General features: G+C 29.3%; 4 protein-coding genes across 4 annotated transcripts; 1 reads left to right on the top strand and 3 right to left on the bottom strand.

The window, feature by feature from the left end:
• Nucleotides 1-67: 67 nt before the first annotated feature.
• LOC101217166 (dihydrofolate reductase) lies at nt 68-2,114 on the bottom strand. The gene is made up of 6 exons (XM_004152566.3): nt 1,680-2,114; nt 1,487-1,585; nt 1,357-1,398; nt 1,114-1,243; nt 482-583; nt 68-375 (listed from the first exon to the last, which is right to left on the bottom strand). The coding sequence occupies exons 1-6, from the start codon at nt 1,980-1,982 to the stop codon at nt 302-304; spliced, it is 750 nt and encodes a 249-aa protein (XP_004152614.1). The 5' UTR covers nt 1,983-2,114; the 3' UTR covers nt 68-301.
• A 1,739-nt stretch (nt 2,115-3,853) lies between these two features.
• Nucleotides 3,854-6,741, bottom strand: LOC101217630 (esterase OVCA2). The gene is made up of 6 exons (XM_004152568.3): nt 5,785-6,741; nt 5,601-5,699; nt 5,482-5,523; nt 5,266-5,398; nt 4,121-4,222; nt 3,854-4,026 (listed from the first exon to the last, which is right to left on the bottom strand). Exons 1-6 carry the CDS (start codon nt 6,004-6,006, stop codon nt 3,971-3,973), a joined length of 654 nt encoding a protein of 217 aa, XP_004152616.2. The 5' UTR covers nt 6,007-6,741; the 3' UTR covers nt 3,854-3,970.
• A 1,292-nt stretch (nt 6,742-8,033) lies between these two features.
• LOC101217403 (dihydrofolate reductase) lies at nt 8,034-10,266 on the bottom strand. Its single transcript, XM_004152567.3, has 6 exons — nt 9,965-10,266; nt 9,785-9,883; nt 9,666-9,707; nt 9,450-9,582; nt 8,354-8,455; nt 8,034-8,261 (listed from the first exon to the last, which is right to left on the bottom strand). The coding sequence occupies exons 1-6, from the start codon at nt 10,184-10,186 to the stop codon at nt 8,206-8,208; spliced, it is 654 nt and encodes a 217-aa protein (XP_004152615.3). The 5' UTR covers nt 10,187-10,266; the 3' UTR covers nt 8,034-8,205.
• A 2,938-nt stretch (nt 10,267-13,204) lies between these two features.
• LOC101217870 (phosphoribosylaminoimidazole-succinocarboxamide synthase, chloroplastic) lies at nt 13,205-17,318 on the top strand. Its single transcript, XM_004152569.3, has 12 exons — nt 13,205-13,681; nt 13,873-13,974; nt 14,112-14,241; nt 14,699-14,791; nt 14,878-14,966; nt 15,250-15,330; nt 16,069-16,158; nt 16,280-16,369; nt 16,479-16,529; nt 16,617-16,663; nt 16,795-16,852; nt 16,944-17,318. Exons 1-12 carry the CDS (start codon nt 13,220-13,222, stop codon nt 17,001-17,003), a joined length of 1,353 nt encoding a protein of 450 aa, XP_004152617.2. The 5' UTR covers nt 13,205-13,219; the 3' UTR covers nt 17,004-17,318.
• The last annotated feature ends 65 nt before the right edge of the window (nt 17,319-17,383 follow it).

Here is a 17,383-nt window from a genome sequence, read left to right as displayed (position 1 = left end):
TTGACATCGTAATAATAAATTTTAGTTGAGAGAGAAAATTTAGTGTAAATATCTTTTCAAAATTATAAAAGCAACGTTAATAGTTTTCTTTTCCATGAAATGAATAAATAATTTTTGAAGAAGTTGAATCAAGTTAAACTACCAATAACTTTAACCTGACATTGGGAGATTAAACTCGTCTCAACATCATCATTTTTTTTCCATTATTACATATATTGCGATAAACATGAAGATTATATTACAAAATTATCATACAATAAACATAATTCTTTTTTTTTTTCCATGAGTAAAAATAAGACATCTATTCTTCATTCTCATTTAAGATCTTTGAAATCCTGTGAATGAAACTCTCCATAACCTCCAAAGCTTTATCATCTAAAAATATAAATAAAATGAAGAAATTAATATAAATTAGCATAAGAAATTAAGCAAGTAAATATGTATTTAAGCAAAAGTGAAATTAGTTTAAATATTGTATTACCTAGTCTTGGTATTGTATGGCCTTTTGGATGAGTAATAATTGTTGGTTCTATATATGATTCCAGAAGCTTCTTCCCATGTGGCATTAAGAAGTCTTCCTCACCTGCCACCATTATTTTACAAAATTTCTTTAAGCATAAGTTTTATAAGTTGATTAAATAATTATAATTTTAGAATGAAAGTTGTAATCAAACATTTCAAAACAAATAAGTGCATCTTAAATTAAATAATAAATGTGATTTCACATTTAACAACTTCCCATGTTCAGCCAGGACCATTAGAAATCAATTAGCCTTTTTCTTTTTTTATTTACTTTTAGAAGAATATAATAATAATTTATATTCTTCATGGACTTAATTCCCTCAAATTCATTTTAATAAAATCATTATCTTTTCCTATGAAAACTACTTAGATGGTCGAGAAGTGAATGAGTAGAGTAACGTATAGTTTAACGAGAAGACACTGAGAAATGTAGAAAAATAGTCAATTGCAACGATCTGTATATCTGGTAGAAAATTATAGATTAATGACAAATTTTGTTGAGTGGTTTGTTTGTTATGGAAAAAACAAAGGAAGGAATCAAAATATTTGAAAAAGCAGAGGGTAAGGACAAAAGAAATCATGCGGAGGTACCTAGAAAATGGAGGGATGGGCATCCAATTGGAGTCGAGTAAGCTTTCTCAGCCACAGATTCCGATCTGAATTTCGCACCGCTCACGATGATCACGAATTTGATCTTCGGGACTTTCGTCAGAGCAATTCCCTGCAACCATTAATCAACCGCACCGACGCCTTAGAATCTTATTTTTAGAGAATTCAAATGAAATAATTGTATTAATAGCTCAGAACAGAGGAAGCTGTTGTTAATTAGGGTACCTTAGCTTGAAATCCAGGGAGAGCCGCGGATAGTATCGCCCCCTGAAATAGCGAAATTCAACAACAATTTGACACTCGATTAAGATCCGCTTAAGTAATTAGGAAAAGAATTAGAGGAAGACGAAATTACCTGTGAGAAACCGAGGAATCCATCGAATGGTCCGTGCTTAATCATGTAATTCTCAATGAATGAGAGACACTCGTCGAAATTCCTATATTCCGTGAACTCCTGTAATGGAAAAATAAAGGGACAAAAATAAAAATTAAAAAAATTAATGGAGAGGTTTACAAGGAAATCGAAATTAGGGGAAGCAAAATCGTACTGGACTGAATTGGAACCACTCAAAATAAGGAGGATCAAAGATTCCTTCGACGTCGGACTTTCCTTCAGCGGGAAAGGGAGCGTCGAGGAAATGGAGATCGAGTTGATCGAGAACAGAAAGCGGCCATTTTCCGACCTGCTTCTTGAGGATTGCTGCACTGGTACGGAAGCCATGGAGGCAAAGAAATCTAGGTTTTGTGAAGAATTTTTGATCGCTTCCCATGATTGGAATCGTGGGGAAACGAAATTGTGGAATTGTAGTGAGAGATTGATGTGAAGAGAGGGAAGGGAAGAATGGAGGCATTTAAAAAGCAATTGGTAGAGCATTCATCCTTCCGTCTTCCTCCTCACCGGGAAACTTCTGATTGGGACTCGTTTTAAAAAAGAAAGAAAGAAAACGAACGTGCTGACGGCAGTGTGTTTGTTTAATTTTAATATATTTATTTATAGGAAAAGGGCATATGCAGCCGCGGCCGTGAATGGGTTCCTTTTTTTCTTCATACATATTTATGAAACATACGAAAGAGTTTTCTGTATTTTATAAAAATATTTTGAAAGTTTTTCTTTAAAATATTCATTTCTACTTACTTTATTTTTTAAGTTTTTGTTTCAATTCAGTTGTTAATAAAATTTAAAATCTAATCTCAAAAAAGATATTAGATCTTATTTCATTTTATGCTGGTTTGATAGTCACTTCTAAAACTAAGCTTGAACATCAAATTGTAATGAGTTTTGCAATATACACATACAACGATTTCTTATGCAAGTTGGTTTGAACAATGTTAGAATTCAACTAGAGGAAATATGACTAGAGAACCAGACCATTCGACACATGTACCACACCTCATCCTAGACTATATTCAAGCATCAACATAAATTAAATACCAATTATGGAAAGTAAGTAATTTGTCATAAATATATTTCTTGCATTTTAGAAATTAAATTGAAACAAAGTTGAAATCTCACGTACAAATTGTAACATTTTCAAAACTTAAAAACTAAATCTAAGTCAAATTCATAATTGATAAACTAAAAGCAACAAAAATGAAAATATATATTAGCCATATAATTTTAATATACGGTTCAATTCCATATATTACAAAATATTGAAACTATTTACAAAATATATCCAAAATTCATTAAACCTACTATGCTCTTTTTTTCGTTTTTCTATATTTCGTAAATATATATATATATATATATATATATATATATATATATATATATATATATATATATATATTTTCTGTTTCTAACGATTACCCTTTTATAAATTATGGATCTCGAGTAAATCAATTTAATTTACAATTATTTTAAAATTATTAATACATACTTATAACACTTACGGAATTACATTTCTTTAAAAGGTAAGATTAATTTAATGTTCCTCACAAACATTGGAGTCATTTGGATACTTTTATTCGTATGAGCAGTGTTGTTAAATATCATTTAATTAGGTAGAATTATGCATTACATGATTTTCTTACTTAGGTAGAATTTGAAAGGAATTTAAATCATTTTGAGTTAAGTTGTAAATGGAATGGAGTAAAAAAAAAATACTTATGAATAACTAATAAATGGTCTTATTCAATTCAAACAATAATTTAAAAAAAAATCTAGATGGATACAAAATTATTATAAATTTAAGATTTTAATAAGTAATGTTAATTTCATACCAAACGAGCTGAGTCTCATTGTAGCGTGGTTGCGGTTGACACTCGAGGATGAAAGTAGGGTCCGTAGAGAGGTTGTTTGCACATTGCGTGTCATACCTTAGCTCACTAGGTTGGAAATGGTGCAATGCAATCGAATACTAGTGAACAATTTAATCGACAACATGTTCAATATGGACAAAACCAATCCATAAATTAAGTCAATTATTTAGGCGACGTAAGATGATTTGAAAAAAAAAAATCACTTACACTATTGAATTTTAAATATGAATTTGTTAAAAAGATTAATTAAATAATATATATATCACATCACTAGCAATATAACACTTCCCCCAACACGTCTTATCATAAAATTAGTTTTATCATAACCCTAACCCTTCCATAACTCAACCATTCCCTCAAACGCACTAACATTTTAATATTTAGTGTTGTGTCAATATAAAAATGAACTCCACAACACAAAAATAATAAATAAAAAAACCCAACAAAGTTAGGATTTTAAAATTCAAATGCTCGTACTTAATTAAGATATACTCTTGATACAAAGTTCGGAAGCTTATTTAAGAAGTAAATTCGATTCAATTATTTAAACCCATGTGTGTTCTTTAGTTTGAGGTGGTCACAGCTTTGAAACCTTTTGGATAAATCCGTCAACGATCTTCAAACTTTTTTCATCTGCAAAATAAAATTATATAAATATCTAAATTACCATAAGAAAATCACACGCACGTATATAGATTGATAGATAGATGAATAAATTAAATATTACCAAGTCTTGGTACTATGTGGCCTTTAGAATGATTAATTATTGATGGTTCAACAAATGATTCTAGAAGCTTTAACCCACTGGGCATCAAGAAGTCTTCCTCACCTACGTATGCAATTCTCAGTATTTTGAAGAGATAGTTGTAAATTTAACAATTAGATTTAAAATAATTAAGTACATAACAACATTTTAAAAAATTTACAAATATAATAAAATTTATCAAATTCTATCAATGACAGAAGTCTATAGTTTTGCTATATACTTAATTATTGTTCATAAAATGAAATTTACCATATTTTAAAGTGGTTTAAATTGTGTAGTCATTTTAATTATAAATTACTTGAAAAATATCTCAGTAGTTTAAAAATCAATTTTAATAATGTGAAAGGAGTAAAACTAAAAATTGAATTGATCTAAGAGTAATTGATTTGATTTTCAATCAATCATCACGGCATTTGATGGTTTGATTTTGAATAAAAATTATTGATTTGATTTTCATGGTTTATTGTTTTGTATGGTGCATTTAAATTATATCTTCAAGTGTAATTCAAAATATATTTTAAATTATATTTTAAACATTTTAATAAAAATGAATTTGTTGAAAAACATTTCTTCTTAGTAAATATTTTATAAAATTTAATATTTAAAAAAAATTCCAAAAAATAATGAAATAACCTTTTTAGTAAATAATTTGTTTGTTTCTTTTTTCTTTATATTAAAAAAACCCCTTAGCATATTTAAACATATTGGGTGGTATATTATAACAATAATTAATTAATTTTCTATCATAATACATCGCTACTCTCTACTTTCTCAACAAGATAGAGGTTGTTTTAAAAAAAAAAATTGAAAAAAAAAGTTAGAGATTTTGATAGTAAAAGTATAGATCAATATATATATATATGTAAGTGTCGCTTTTAAGAATAATAAAATAAATTAAAATATTTACAAAACATTACAAAATTTTAATTATATCAATAATAGTCTTATCATATGTATTAGTAAACTTTGAACTCTATCCAAGATATCTTCTAATTCAATAACTATAATAGTTTTTAGAGTGTGTTTTAAATAATTTTCTTTAAGATGATTCGAACTTTAAACAGAAAAAATATAAAATGAGAAACTTGAAGACGCCGGAAAGTTACTTAGAAAATGGAGGGATGGACATGCAATAGATGTAGAATAAGCTATTCGAGCGGCCAAGGATGATGATTGCAGTTTCGAACCGCTAATTACTATTACGAATTTGATCTTCGGGACCTTCGTCAGTGCAACTCCCTGCAAGCCGATTAAAATTCAATTTTCGAAAAATGAAAACAGAGATTAAAACGAAGAGCAACTGGCCATCGGTGTTTAATTACCCTCGCCTGAAGCAACGCCAGTGCTGCCGATAACACCGCCCCCTAAAAATAGCTTCAAATTATGAAATTATTAATTAAATCCATCCAAATCGGATTTAAGAGAATCAACCCTTGATTACCTGTGAAAAACCGAGAAGTCCGTCGAATGGTCCGTGCTCAGCCATGTAACTCTCGATGAATTCGAGGCTCGATTCCAAATTTTCACAACTAGTCGGGTCCTGAGAAATGGAACAAATCAGTATTTGAAATGTAGAGAGAATTGAAAAAGAAGAAGAAGAAGAAGAAAAAGCAATTAATATGGACCTCGCTGGTTCCAAACCACTCGAAATAGGGAGGATCGTAAATTCCTTCGACGTCTGATCTTCCTTTGGAAGGGAATGGGCCGTCGATAAAATGGAGATGGAATTGATGAAGAATGGAAGTTGGCCATCTTTGGACCTGCTTCCTCAATATTGCTCCACTAGTTCGGAAGCCATGGAGGCACAAAATTTTGGGTTTCCTTTCAATTTTTCTCTCACTTGCCATTCTTCAAGTTCTCATTCTTTATGTTTATGGAGTTGCTCATTTTAAATAGGTCTCATAGATTAGTTGTAGTTTTGAAATTTGGGAATATTTTTGAAAGAATTGTAAGAGGAAAGATGACCCCACCTGTTGAAAATCGTTGATGGCTTGAAAATTTGTGGTTCCATCTCTCATACTTTAAACGTTTATGTTAAGTAGTGTAGGAGGCAATAATTTGATTAGTATGTTTCACAGTTTGAGGCTATCATCGTTGAATTATAATAATTTTTAGACGAGGTAAGAGATACGTTGCCAACATTTCGACCCATGGTTGGGGTTGTCAATTATAAAGAGTAGTTAACGAATTGTCGTTTTAAGATTAGATATTGGATTGGTATTATATATATAGCAACAATTTTTTTAAAAAAAAATGTTAAATACAACCAAATTTATTTGTAATAAACCTTATTGCTCGTATTCTCTAACCAACACTACCCTACCGTCTATCACATATTTTTATCATTACTATATTTTAAATTTTGGAACACTTACAAAAATAGTAAAACAAGTTATGATAATTAAATTTATAGCATTCGTACTTTGTTATTTACAAAAATAGCAAAAACAAAACCCAATCAACCAAAGGTGGATTTATTAAGGGGCGAGGGAGCACCGATAATGTGAGGGGGTCAATTATAAAAACTAGTAAATAAATATTCATTTCTACTTACTTTTTTTTAAAAAGTTTTAATTTCAATTTAGAATCTCCAAAAATGATATTAGATTTTTTTTTTTATACTCGGTTGAAATAGTTACTTCTAATATTAACCTTAAGCATCAAATCGTAGTAAGTTTTGCAATATATGGATACAACGATTTCTTGCAAGTTGGTTCGAACAATATCGAGATTCAACCTGAGGAAAGATGGCTAAATAACGAGACCATTCGACACTTGTGACACAACTCAAGGTAGACAAGATTTAAGCATAACATAAATTAATACCAAAGATTGAAAGTGAGTAATTTGTAAAAAAAATGTTTAGGTCATAAGTGTATTTCTTGAATTCTAGAAACTAAATTGAAACAAAGTTAAAATCTTAACGATAAATTGTAACATTTTAAAAACTTATAAACTAATTTTAAATCGATTTCATATTTAATAAAACTAAAAGCAACAATAATAAAGAGATTAGCTAGATAGTTTTAATATACGTGTTACAAAATATTAAAACTATTTACAAAATATATTCAAAATTCATTCAATCTTATGTACTTTTTTTTCTTTTTCTATATTTTGTAAATATGTATATATTTGTTCTATTCCTAACAACTACCTTTTACAAACTCTGGATCTCTTGACTAAATCAATTTGATTCACGTTTTTTTTTTCGAAATTATTAATACATACTTATAACACTTAGGGAATTAGATTAATTTAGTGTTCTGACAAACATTAGAGTCAATTGGATACTTTTATTAGTATGAGCAGTGTTTTTCAATATCATTTATTTCTATATTTTTATTTATCTAAATAGGTAGAATTATGTATTACATAATTTTCTTACTTAATTAGGTATAATTTGAAAGGAATTTAAGTCATTTTGAGTTAAGTTGTAAATGGAATGGAGTCAAAAATATTTATGAATAACTAATAAATGGTCTTATTCAATTCAAATAATAATTAAAAAAAAAATTCTAGATGGATACAAAATTATTAATTTAAGATTTTAATAAGTAATGTTAATTTCATAGCAATGAAGTTGCTACGGGGATTTGTATTTATTTCTTTAGAAAATTGTAATAAAGGTTATTTAAGTTAATTAAATGCATAAGGTTAACTGAATTTTTAGGTATTTAAAGAAAACATTTAATCTCTGGAGAAAATTCTTTGTTGCTTTTATCATTATTATTACTATTTTTGGATTAATCGGATTTATAGGACTCTTTTTTTTTTTAAATAAACATTTATACTTATTTAACAAATTGAGGAATGATATTAGTCTTTTAGTATATCAAATTAAGTAGTGAAATTTATCAAATAGTAAAAATACTTCAGACTTTATCATTTTAATATTTGTATTGTGTTGATGTAATAATAAAATTCCAACAAAGTTAAGATTCTACGATTTAAATCTTCGTACTTAATTAAGATATACTTTTGATAAAAGTTCGAGAACTTATTTAAGAAGTAAATTCGATTCAATTATTTAAACTCATGCGTGGTCACAACTTTGAAACCTTTTGGATAAATCCGTTCACAATCTTCAAACTTTTTTCATCTGCAAAATAAAATTATATAAATATAGAAATTACCACAAGAAAATCCCACACGTATGTAGATAGATAGATAGGTGAATAAATTAAATATTACCAAGTCTTGGTACTATGTGGCCTTTAGAATGATGAATTACTAATGGTTCAACAAATGATTGTAGAAGCTTTAATCCACTGGGCATCCAGAAGTCTTCCTCACCTACATATGCAAACCACTGTTATTTTAAAATGGTTTAAATTGTTTTGTCATTTAATTATAAATTACTTGAAAATTATCTAGTTTAAAAATCAATTTTAATAATGTGAAATGCAATCAAATGTGTAAAATTAAAAAATGAATGGATCAACAGTAATTGATTTGATTTTCAATAAAGTGGTTGATTTGAATTACAATTTCAAATATTTAATTTATAAAACAAATTGTTTTTAGAAAAAGAATTATAGTGTTTGGAAGTCATTTAAAATAAATTTTTAACTATATTTTAAACAGTTTTTTAAAAATAGAGTTTAACAAAAAAGAATTTTTAAAAACATTTTTTTTTTAATTCAATTCAAACGGATCGAGACTTTTATTGACTCGATCTCAAATATTGAACTAACTCTCACGTTGCAATGTGGAAAAATGTTGTAAAAAAAGACTAACATATTTACCTTTCAAAACAATTAATGAAATAATTTTTTTTCGAGTAAATAGTTTGTTTGTATTTTTTCTTTATATTAAAAGAAAAAAGTGTTTGCATATTTAAGCATATTGGGTGGTATATTATAACCATAATTAATTAATTTTCTACCTTACTCTACTTTCTCAACAAGATAGAGGTCGTCTTTCTTTCTTTTTTTTTTTTAATTTTGAAAAAGAAAAGTCGGAGGTTTTGATCGTGAGGGTATAGGTTGTCATCTCAAAATCACTTCAATCTAATTGTAAGGATCATTTTTTAAAATAGTAAAATAAATTAAAATATTTGTAAATTATAGCAAAATTTTAGATTTGTTATAAGTTAGTAAATATTAATTTTTGTAAACTCTAAACCCTAAACTTTTAAAAATATCTTCTAACTCTATAACTTTGTTTAGAACGTTACAATTCATAATAGTTTTTAGAGTATATTTTAAATAATTTTCTTTTAAGGTTGGATTCGAACTTTGAAGAAAACAAATATAAAATGAGAAACATGAAGATGTCGGAAAGTTACTTAAAAAATGGAGGGATGGGCATGCAATAGACGTAGAATAAACTATTCGAGCGGCCAAGGATGATGATTGCAGTTTCGAACTGCTAATTACTATTACGAATTTGATCTTCGGGACCTTCGTCAGTGCAACTCCCTGCAAGCCGATTAAAATTCAAATTTCGACAATTGAAAACAAAGATTAAAACAAAGAACAACCAGCCATCTGTGTTTAATTACCCTCGCTTGAAGCAACGCCAGTGCTGCCGATAACATTGCCCCCTAAAAATAGCTTCAAATTATGAAATTATTAATTAACTCAATCCAAATCAGATTCAAGAGAATCAACGCTTAGTTACCTGTGAAAAACCGAGAAGTCCGTCGAATGGTCCGTGCTCAAGCATGTAACTCTCGATGAATTCAATGCTCGATTCCAAATTTTCATAATTGGTCGGGTCCTGAGAAATTGAATGAATCAGTATTTCAAATATAGAGAGACTTGAAAATAAAAAAAGGAAGGAAAAACAATTAATATGGACCTCGCTGGTTCCAAACCACTCGAAATAGGGAGGATCGTAAATTCCTTCGACGTCTGATTTTCCTTTGGAAGGGATTGAGTCGTCGATAAAATGGAGATGGAATTGATGAAGAACAGAAGTTGGCCATCTTTGGACCTGCTTCCTCAAGATTGCTCCACTAGTCCGAAAGCCATGGAGGCACAAAATCTTGGGTTTCCTTTCAGTTTTGCTCTCGCTTGCCATATTTCAAGTTCTTGTTCGATATCTTTATAGAACCGCTCATTTTAAATAGGTCTCCTAAATTAGGTGTAATTTTGGAATTTGTGAATATTTTAAAAAGAATTGTAAGAGGACAAATGACCCCACGGGTTGAAAATCCTTGATGGCTTGAAAACTTGTGGTTGCACCTGTCATTACTTTAAACGTTCATGTTAATTAGTGTACGAGGCAATAATTTGATTAGTGTGTTTCACAATTTCAGGTTATTATATGGTTGAATTATAATAATTTGTATACGAGGCAAGAGTTACGTTGCCGACATTTTAATCCATAGTTTTTTTTTTTTTTTTTTTTTTTTTTATCTTTTTACTCTCTTTGTTTTGTTTATTACTTCATTTATATTGATATAATTTTTGTGTTGCAATTGCAATAAATTAATACTTTAGAATTTAAATGCAGACTTGAAAAACTCCATATAAAATTGGAACAATGTCAGCTGCGAAATTCAAAGCTTAGTAATTATGAGTTATTTTTATATATGATTATTATATAACAATAAGTGCTTTGAGTTATTTTCTATGATGTGTCGCTTTATTTTAAATAAGAATCACGTTAAAGTAATTAACTTTTTTAAGTTGCATGAATTCTTTAAAAATTTTAATTTGTAGTACATTATTATTATCAATATATGATTATGGTTTTCATTTATGAAGAAAGTAACAATCTTACTTTTACCTTTTTACCATTTAAAAATGTTTTGGGTATGTAATTAGTATCTATCATTTTTATAAAAATGTTCACATAAGTTATAAGTTATTTGTGGACATTTATAACTGTATATTTATGGTTAATTCTAAGAGAATGAGAGTATTTTTGTCATAAATTTTCTTTAAAACAATGGTTTCAGATATTTTAATTTTAATAAACATTGTTTTTACTAATTTCAAGTTCCGTCAACCACACCCAAATAAAAAGTAATATATCTATTTTAGCATTTGCATTTTCTATAAACAGTTATATGCATTTGGTAAGCAAATAAATTATTCATTTCTATGCTAAGTTGATTGATTCGTAGTATACATGTCAATCTTTTATATTTTCTTATAAAAAACTAAACCATATGTTAGATGAACTTTAGATTTATCACATTTTATTTAAATTGTTGTTACTAATACATCGTGGTAAGTTTGTAGATTTGATGGTGAATATGTGCAATTGTATGATGTCAATTATTGATATTTTTTAATAAAAAACCATGTCTTAAACAAATTTTAGATTCACCATAGATCATTTAATTTTTATTTAAACTATTATATGGTTACTAATACATTGTATTAATTTTGTAAGTTTGATGATTAACCTTTTAATTGTAATAGAGAATTTGGAACCTTTTCAAAATACTTTAAATTTCAAAAGAAATTGAAAGATATATAAAACAAAAAATGATGTAATTTGAGAAGTGTTGAAAGTCATCGTAAATAAAACGACTCATGCTTATTTATTGTTTACAATTTAATAAATTAAGTTACTTGAAAAGTTATCATAATACAATATTGTTTCCTCTCTCTTTATTCTATTAATAATCAATGCATATATACAAAATTCAAATTTTAGTTTAATTTTTTTTTATAGAGTTTTGTCCATTTTGACAATCATTAATTTTACGACATTGTAAATTAGACTTAAATTTATGTTTGTGCAATTTATTATTTAATCTTATAAAACTTTTCTCAATTCTTTTACTTTATTAATAATCAATACATATATACAATGACTATTAACAAAGGTTAGAAATTTATCTTCCTACTAAACAATAATCATAGATTGCAGTTGCATTTTATAAAGGAATCTCAACGAAAACAATAAAATATTTGTTAAATTCAAATGTTGAAAATTAAAAAAAAACAATAATAACCATGTACCCAACAATGTTACTCATTTAGTAAAATTAAGTGAATTCATCTCAATTATTCACCCATCGTTTGATATTGAAGTTTATCCCCTATCCTTATGATTACTTATTAAACGTATTAGTTTAATAAACTAATATTTTATTTAATTATCATATTATGTTTCTTGAAATTTGTTGAACGTTTTTCAATTCAATATTATTTTCTTTATATATAATTTATAAAGAAAGAAAATGTAGACAATTTAAAAATAAAGAAAAGTCTTGACATGTGCAATATATGTTTCTGTATTCTAGTAGAATCTAAACGTTGGTATTAAATTTTGATTTCTATAATATATTTAGAAGTATGGTTGGGGATAATTTTTTTTTCAAATTTAAAATTTAAAATTAGAACTAGACGTGTTTTTGAAAAACATGAATTCGATTTGCTTTTCAAAATAAAATTGACATTGTTTTCTCTTTAATTTGTCTCAAGTGAGAGTGCTAACGCTTAGACCTTGTTTAGTTTGTGATTCAAAAATTATTTTGAAGAACAAAGAATTTAGTAAAAAAATAAAAGTAAATTATTCTTTGAAAACATAGTTTGATTCTTGTTCAAAATTTGAAAATTAAAAAATAATAATAACTTTTATTTGGTTATGAATTTGATAATAGAGCAATGTTATCACTTATTCACCATTTATGAAAACAAAATAAAGAAAATAAAGAAAATACAATTTATTGTTTAAAAAATGAAACATTGTTTTTTAGAAATTGTTTTTACTGTCGTATAACAAAATAAAAAAGTCTGTAAAATTGACTGTTTTTGAAAATAGTAAGATTTGTCATTCCTTTTCATTTTTAGCTAAATCTTAATCCAAATTAAATAGTTGATTAAGACACTCTTATATTTCTTATTGTGCGTATGATGTCTTTTTCCATTTTCGAAATTGTCTTGATGTCTTTTTCCATTTTCGAAATTGTCTTGATGACTATCAGGACGAATCAAATTCAAAATTTTACAAAATTCAACTCTTTTTATTTTTTGAGAAGACCATTATATATATATATATATATTGTTTTAAAAAACGTGAAAAAGAAAATAAATCACAAACGAAAGATCATACCCTTTTAGCCCAACGGTTCAATATTCGATCCAATGGGTCATGGGGAAACCCAGAAGGTCGGCTCCTCACATAAGTTGTTCTTCGTTCTCTAGAGTTCAGCTCTACGCAACGCAACGCAACCATATAAAGTCACCCACTTTCGAACCAAAACGGCCATCCAATCACCCCAAGAGAAAAATGGCTTCTCCTATGACCGGCGTCAACACTGCGAAAACCTCCGCCATCAAGCCCCCCTTTTCCATTCCGTCTTTCACTTCAGCCTCTCTCTGCGCAGGAAAAACGACGCTGAGGATGCTCTCACCCTCCTCTTCTTCGTCTCTGGTGAAGGCGAGCCTGACCCACCGTCAAGACTCGCCGCATAATCTGTCCTTGGATGCTCTGATCAAAGGGGATCGCAGAGAGGAGGTCGTCGGTGCCATTAACAGGTCTTTGTCCAACTGTCTATCTGAGACGAATCTCCACTTGACCGTTCCTGGAATTAAGTCCAAAACCAGGGGCAAGGTGATCTTTTGCTGAATCAAAATAAGGTTCCCTTTTTCATTTTTTGCGTGAGTGATGTCTGTTTCCATTTTAATAGCTGGAGAAGAACTAATTTACTAAAAAAGCGAGATGGAAGAACTCTTTGCCTTTGTCTCGTACATTTTTGTAGTGAATGAAATTTACTGATTTTACTAGTGTTTCCCACTGTGCAGGTTAGAGATATATATGACTATGGGGATTATCTTATTTTGGTTACAACTGATCGACAGAGTGCTTTCGATAGAGTTCTTGCTTCCATACCCTTTAAGGGTCAGGTATGGAGATTCTTTACTAAATATTAGGGAAGTCACAGTTGGGATTGGGAATTCGTTGGATATGGTTAAATGAGTAATGACTGGTTCGCAGCCGTTTAATATTTCAGTCTCTGTTTTGTTGGTTCTGCATTGTTCAGGTTCTTAATGAGACCAGCTTATGGTGGTTTGACAGAACACAGCACATCACTTCAAATGCAGTTGTGTCAGTCCCTGATAAAAATGTCACGATTGCTAGAAAGTGTTCAGTTTTTCCCGTTGAATTTGTTGGTGAGTCATTGAGAAATTCTTTGCGTATTTTCCATTTGAACTGAGTTGAGCATTCATAAGTATAGAACTTCTGCAATGTGAACTTGAAAAACACAGATGAAGAAAGATAGGACAGGGAGGCAACTGACGATGTTGCATTATTTCCCAGTTACCAGAAGGAAATATATATTCTGTTTTGAAGTTGTTGAATATTTCATTTAATGCTTTTTTACGGAGAATATACTTAGTTCATATATTTAGTGATCTTCAGGGAAGCATATTATAGGATACAAGAATGACATGTCTATTCTTCATGTTTATTTTTTATTTATGCAAATGGATATGTCCCCATGATTCAATGATGGTTCTGTGAGTCTTCGGTTTCAATTTGAAAGTGAAGACATTTAAGATTTACCTCTGTTTTATTGACATTGTTGCCATATATCCGTAAAATGTAAACTTCATTTTTGGATTGTAGTTAGAGGATTCGTCACTGGAAGTACTGATACATCATTATGGACGGTGTACAAGAACGGGGTGCGAAACTACTGTGGAAATGTTCTTCCAGATGGTATGTTTTCTTTATCTTTTTGTTTCTTCCCCTTTGAACTTTTTGCGAATTGATCCATGTTATTAATAGCCTCTCAACTATAATAGGCTTGGTTAAAAATCAGAAGCTGTCTTCCAATATACTTACTCCAACAACCAAGGCTGCTACTCATGATGTTCCTGTGACACCAGATGAGGTATACCCTTCTGTTATGAGCCAGTAGGTTTTGGGCATTTCATTAAACTAGTGTATTATATAGTTTTTCAAATAAGTCATTTTTATTTAACTCTTTTGATAAAACTTGTTTAAAATACCATTTGAAAGTGTTTCAAAAGTTGTCTTGAGTGGTTGTCAAACATTTTCAAAATGACTTATTTTTACAATTAAACTGTTGAAATGATAAATGGAACACACCCTTAATATATGTAATATGTTTCAGTCAATTTCCATGGTAATTTACTAATATGCTAGCATTGCAGATCATTGAGAGGGGGCTGATGAGTCAAGCTGATTATGAAGAAGCAAGTAGAAAGGCTTTAAGCTTGTTTGAGTATGGACAGGTAGCTTTATTTTGTAAAAATTCTGACAGATAACTGTTGCAATTTGCCCTCATGTTTCGCGTTTTCAACTTGTAAATTCTGCCATAGACAGTTTTAAAGTAGGATTTGGTGCTAATTATTGTGCAGAAAGTTGGAGTAAGCAATCTAATTGGGCCTTGAATATCTTTCATAGTATAGGCACATTTTATGGATAACCTGTTAGGTTTCGTGTTTTCCTTTTTTAGGTTTTAATTTTGAAAATCTTTTGTAACTACAAGTTCAATCTATGGCAGTCTGTACCCAAAATTTAATATCGTACAAGTTTCTTTGACACCCAAATGCTTTAGGATTAAGTTTCTTTGACAACTAAATGCTATAGGATTAATGGATTGTCCCATAAGATTAGTCAAAACTTTTTTATAACTATTTTGTAGGCACTATGTTTCATAGCAGGAGATGGAGCCCATTCTTTTAATGGAGTTTCCTTTTTGTAGGCTTGGTTTCTTATAGGCCTTTATTCTTTTATTTTTCTTGCAGTGAAATTTATTTTTTAAAAAATTCATATTGTCGGTCAATGGTTCAATTCATGGTGGTCACCTACTTAGGAATTAATTTCCTACAAGTTTTCATTACACTCAGATAGTGTAGGGTCAGTTAGGTTGTCCCGAGGTTTGCATAAGCTGGTCCAATACTCATGGATATTTAAATTTATATCGTCCAAAAAAGTAAGTTTAACATTCTCTGATCTTGATCTTTCAGAAAGTGGCTCTGGAGCATGGTATGATTCTGGTTGACACAAAGTATGAGTTCGGAAAGGGGGAGGATGGCTCTATTCTTTTAATTGATGAGGTTCAATAGTTTTGTTATTGTTATTATTATTATTTTTTTTGACTTCACATATCTTGTTAATCTGTGCAAATACTTAAGCTATAATAACAAAGGACGATTCTTTCCCTACTTGCAATTGAAGGTGCATACACCTGATTCAAGTAGATACTGGATTGCACAGTCCTACGAGGAACGCTTTCAAAATGGTCTTGAACCTGAAAATGTTGACAAGGTGTGTTTTCTTTTGGTATTATTCAGATATTACTAAACATGTCTGTAATATTACTTTGCGTATTTTATTACCATCGGCATTAGTTTACTGACCTACATTATCCGTATAGGAATTCTTGAGGCTTTGGTTCAAAGATAATTGCAATCCATATGAAGATGAGGTATAGTATAGTCTTTATATTTTCTCTCTACTATTTAGTTAAATGATTAATTATTAATAGTTTGCCATTTTGGTGAACTATGTTCAGGTTCTCCCAGAGGCTCCAGAAGAGCTTGTCCGTGAACTGTCGTGGCGGTATGTATTTTATTCCGCTCAAGCTTAGTTGATCTTTTCATTTGTACAATATAATAGCAAGGAGAACAACCTACATTCTGTAATATTGTCATTCCTAACTATTGACTTAACATTCTTGTTCATGATGGCAGATATATCTTCTTGTATGAGACAATAACCAAATCAAAATTTGAGCTGCCATTATCAGAGGTAAATAGATTTCATATTAAATTGGTTTATTAGTATTAGTTTATATTTAAACTATTTGGTTGATTGTATTACTATTTTCGGTTTTATGCAGGAACCTGTACATGATCGGATATCACGGAATGTTAAAACGGCAGTGGCAGCTCTAAAATAATCATAGAGGTTAAACCTAAGTTATCAACATTAATAAACTTGACGAAACTTGGTTACCCTGTGTGGCGCATGCTGTGTTCCATGTGCCATAGATGTAACTTAACAGAGATTGAATGGTGAAACCTTTTTTTCTCTTCTATAAATAATTTGATTGAATAATGAAACTTGTGAAATATGTGATGTGAATCCTAATCGAGGCAATGCTATTGGCATAATGGTAGGCCATGAATGTAAAATTTTGTACTTGAGGACTTTCAAATTGTTGAGACAACATCTTTTTGAAAATTTCAAGAAAGATATGTCGTCTTACAGGTAACTTTCCACTACAGAATTTATTCTCAGCTGGAAATTTATCCCACTGCTACGAATTCTGCAGGTTCA

The sequence above is a fragment of the Cucumis sativus genome, chromosome 2, assembly GCF_000004075.3.
Source record: "Cucumis sativus cultivar 9930 chromosome 2, Cucumber_9930_V3, whole genome shotgun sequence".
In the NCBI taxonomy this organism is placed as follows: domain Eukaryota; kingdom Viridiplantae; phylum Streptophyta; class Magnoliopsida; order Cucurbitales; family Cucurbitaceae; genus Cucumis; species Cucumis sativus.
Note: the sequence above shows the minus strand (reverse complement) of the source record. Positions and strands in the feature narration are given on the sequence as shown.